At 30.4% G+C, this 4,769-nt stretch overlaps 1 protein-coding gene across 1 annotated transcript; it reads right to left on the bottom strand.

Annotated features, from left to right (window-relative positions):
- Nucleotides 1-1,076, bottom strand: LOC119689650 (E3 ubiquitin-protein ligase NRDP1-like). Its single transcript, XM_038104524.1, has 2 exons — nt 168-1,076; nt 1-115 (listed from the first exon to the last, which is right to left on the bottom strand). The coding sequence occupies exons 1-2, from the start codon at nt 949-951 to the stop codon at nt 87-89; spliced, it is 813 nt and encodes a 270-aa protein (XP_037960452.1). The 5' UTR covers nt 952-1,076; the 3' UTR covers nt 1-86.
- Between the last annotated feature and the right edge of the window lie 3,693 nt (nt 1,077-4,769).

The following is a 4,769-nucleotide window of genomic DNA, read 5'->3' as shown; positions in this document are numbered from 1 at the left end:
TTCGTTTTCTTCATTTAAGCATATAAATATCAAACCAGGATAAACTTTAAAATCATAAGACACATGTTGGTTTTGATCAAATAACATCACAACCGCGTGCACCTTTGGTATTTTCCTTAGGACATATCTTTTTAATACGTTACAGTTTTGATGACGACTATACCTACCAACTATACCAAAAGGCCAATAGCATTCAGTGGCATTCCTTAAAAATCTTTCCATAAACTGCAAGGGACACTGACAAGCAATTAAGGCATCCTTCAACTTCTCTATAAGTATACCTTCAGGTCTGGTGCAAATTTTTTTCCAACTTTCTACAGTGGCTAATGGAAGAGATGCACCCCAATTAATTAATTTTGTTCTTGTTACTCTTGAATATTTACTACAAGTCTCTTTTGGTCTTAGGTCTATGTGGCAATTTATATATATTAAATCACACATGGAATGCCATTTAGTGCTTAAGTATTCTAGGCCTTGTTCACAATACTCAATACCGTCACTTTCTGTACGCAGCTTATTCTGATGTTTTATTATTAATTTTGACAAATGCATAACACAATCATGTGTTTGTTCGTCTTTTCTTTTCACTTCGCAGCCGCAACCCTTGGAACATATATACTCCTTTTCAGGCTGAAATGAACAGTTCTCGATGTGATCTTTGAATTCAATTAAGAACATTTCCTCTTTGCAACCATAATTGTGAAATTCACATTTAGTTTGGGTACGCAAAAGTAACTTAGAAATAATGCCAACAGAAGGTTTTCTGGTGGTCACAATGGATCGATCTACAGGACAAACGTTATTGTTGGAAAACCAGGCATCAGCACAAGCAGCACAGAAAGTGTGCAAACATGGTCTGCATTCTAAGGGATCCTCTATAACATCCAAACATATATGGCAAATAATAGATGAGTTATAGGTACCCACGACTAGATCACAATCAAATCCCATTCTATGTATATAATTTTGATGAAAACAATATCAAGGAGGTAGAATTTATTTTTGCTTATTGCTAAATTTTTTGATTTTCAAAAATATACACAATACATAATGCGAATGCAATAACTTTTTGTACTTATTTCCTAATCTATATTCTAGTTTTGTTTGTATATTAAACTGACTTTTTTGAAAAGCATTGCTTACTCTGCTAAAAACTTGCATCTAACTGTTTAGAAGTGTTTTAAAGCTGGCAATGCCTTACTAGAATATATAAAAAAATTACTACTTTTAAAACAGGTGCTTAAGCGAGGAATTTATTCTCAAAAACTAAGTGAAGGTCGGAATTATTAAAATTTTTTTTAGGACTGGGTGATCTTTTCTCAAAACGTGAAGCACATATGCTGCTCTTTACCGACAGTAAGGAATTCAGCATCGGAAATAAGTGGATCAGTATTTAAAAAGCGAACTTTATGTAGTTTCGCTGCGCTATTCTTATAAGTTTTTTTTTTTTTGAGGCGAATCAGTTTACTTTCTTTTTTTTTCATTTTATAATTGAAACTACATATAATAATGTAGACTATATATAAACTATATATAAAGTATATATAAACTATATATATATAAACTTGAGTTGCTCAAATTTTGCAAAAATATGAGTTTTTAATAGGGGTGCTTTCAAAACGAGCCCAGAGGGTGAAAGATGATGAGTTTGCTTAAGAAGATGATATACGATGTTTGTCAATATGATCAACTATTTCTTTAACTCAGATTGAAAATAACTTAATGCAATATTGCATTATTTAGTTAGAAATTTGTTAGTTTTCAAGTTAGGAGGATTCGCACAATAATAAAGAAACAATAACAAAAAATTCAATTAATTTGTTGATTATATTAATTTATTAACTTTAATTTAATTTATTTTAATTTATTATTGCAGTTCAACAAATTATATACTGACTATAAACTTACTAAATAAAAATTCAAGTATTTTCTAAGATTGCTCATAATGTATACTTGGAAATACTTGATGCAGCGTTGTATGGTCAGCCAAACTTCAAGAAATTAATTAAAATTTTTGTTGTTATTTCTTCATTACAGTTCGAACTTTTCCGACTACTTAGTAATAGTTTCTAAGACGCGTCACGTTCGAAAAAAAAAATAAACATTTAATGCAATATTGTTATGAACCGTTAATTACGATAAAAAGTTGATAGCTTTTTAAAACTTTTGTGCGGACGTTACTTCTTGAGTTAATTTCTACGAGGCTTCTGTAAACTTTTACATATAGTAGTTAAAGGGTCTCCACAAAAGCCAGATGCGAACCGCTCAGAGAAGAGATGTTTTACAGCATTTATTTGTTAATATATATTAGATATGTGTTTTCTAAAACTGATGGATTCATTATAGTAAAACCAACTTTTTGATCGGGTTCTACCTACTATCATCTTTGTTCAAGCTTTATTTCTATTTTCTGAAGTATTAGAAGAAAATTATTTCTATTTAGTTAATGCAAGTATTTTCTAAAATTATAGTTTGTAGTTTTAAAAATAAATATTATTTTGTCTAAAATAAATAATAAATTTGTGTTTTGTTTAGATTTTATTTCACATAATATTATATATGCATTCATATATGTTATAACATATGTGCATGTAACAGTCATAAAGTAAATAAATTAATATTGACTTCAAATAAAGTATATATCATTTCTAATAGCTAAATGCTTTGTTAGTTATAATGAGATTCTTTAAATGAACAGAAATTTTGGACAAACCAGGCAAATGCCAAAACTATTTTTGATATTTATTTTGAGTTCAAAATTAGAAATTTTTGACATTTTTTGCTATTATCGCTAACACTAAATAGCATGAAACTGACAAGCAAGGAAAATAAATGTCAATCAATTTGAAAAAAAACAAGTATAAAAAATTAATGAAATAGTTTCAAAGGATCAGACGGAAGAACTTACTATGAAAAGGATATAGATTACTCGTATCAGTATGTCGCTATAGCTGCGGTACGGCCTCGAGTGTCAAGCATGCAAGTATTTTCAGATGCGGTTAGATATTTTGGCATATGCACACAAAGTCCCTACTAGAATTGCAATTGAAGTGGATTGGCATCTCTGGTAGACAAAAGCATTCCGTCGAAATATAATGACATTCTTTTGGTTTTCGAAAAATGTTTTTAACATTTTAAAGCATTTTTTTTTAGTATGACATTTTTATTGGAATAGAGAGCAAAAGAAACTAGTGGTAATCAATTTGTACTTTTGATTGATTTTTAATGATTTTTCGATTTAATTTGAAAATTATTTAAATATTTTAAATTCACACTTAATTTCTCGTTAGTGGTGTTTTTAACAATATCAATTAACTAGTCAGTTAATTAGTATTTAACAATATATAAAAATTGAAATGAACTGACTTCAGCCATTAAACAATAGACGTGACCTTTCGGTTTAAAAAAAACCTTTTCCGGATTTTTAAATTTTATATTATATACAACTATTCTTAAGGTGTCTGTTTCGTCTGAAATCCATTTGAAATTTGATGTCATATACAACTATTCTTAAGTTGTCTGTTTCGTCTGAAATCCAGTTCTGCATATACACTAACTACATTCATAAAATGTGTTGCCTAGACCAGGGCTGTCCAGACTAGATACGATCGTGGGCCAATACAAGTCACTGTACAGACGGGAGGGACGCAGAAACAAGTACACACGACCATGTTTTTTTTTTTTTAAAAAAAAAAAAATAATTTGATGATAATATTAATTTTAATTTTATTTATTATTTATTTAAATTCACATTTTTGGGACAAGATAAAAATAAAATAGTGTGATTTTACCAAAATATATCAAAGGAAAATTTGTGTTATTCCGGTACATTAAAAACATGTCGCGGGCCGCACATGTATTAGCCACTGGCCGTATGTGACCCGTGGGTTGTACTTTGGACAGCCATAATCTAGACAATTGACAGAGAAAGTTGAGTTTTGTACTTTTTCAGCAACTTCTGATCAGTCGACAACAATTTACCAATTTGAAAGTATCGCTCATTTGAAAAGTTAAAGCTACTGATTGTCACAAAAAAAATTTGGTAGTCTTGTTTCAATTATTTGTTTCAATTAATCTAGTAGATTCGAATTTCTTAAGTAAGTATTGTACATAAAAATGTTGCAAGATGCTAACTGCATACAACCTAATTATTGAAGCTTGCTAGACGGTTCACCATAAATTTTGGTCCACAAAACTTTGTTCCGCTTATTTCATATTGTCCACCTGAAGAGATGTGCTTTTTTACTTCATATGAGAAGTAATGATTTATAACGCAGGATATATAAATTTTCTTAATCAAATCATTACACACCTTAATAGATGCTTCACCAGATACCAAACATTTGGTGGCCGGGAACTATAAGTAATAAGCGGCTATGCGAAATTTCAAATCAGCAACGGATTGAAAAGCAGATATGGCTGACTGGGACATGCCTTGCGTAAACCGGTTAGTGAAATTGCACACTTAGCATTAGAATGGAAATCACAAGGTTAAAACAATTATAGACGGCCAAGAAGCACACGGAGAAGATCGATAAACAGGGAAACTAATAAATCATTCAGCGAGTTTAGAGCATTAGCGCGTCTGGGAATGCTCTGGGAAGGGGTGTCTGGGAAGCATATGTGAATAGACTAAGCTCTTAAATTGTGATTGTAATTTATAGAACACGTCATAATAATAATTATAATAATAATCAAATCAATGCAAATATAAATACGACTTCTTAGAAATTAAGATATGATTTTAGAAAGAATTAGGAGCCGCTGGA

Source organism: Teleopsis dalmanni, chromosome X (genome assembly GCF_002237135.1).
Source record: "Teleopsis dalmanni isolate 2A chromosome X, ASM223713v2, whole genome shotgun sequence".
In the NCBI taxonomy this organism is placed as follows: domain Eukaryota; kingdom Metazoa; phylum Arthropoda; class Insecta; order Diptera; family Diopsidae; genus Teleopsis; species Teleopsis dalmanni.
The sequence above is the reverse complement of the archived record's forward strand: the minus strand, read 5'-3'. Positions and strand labels throughout refer to the sequence as shown.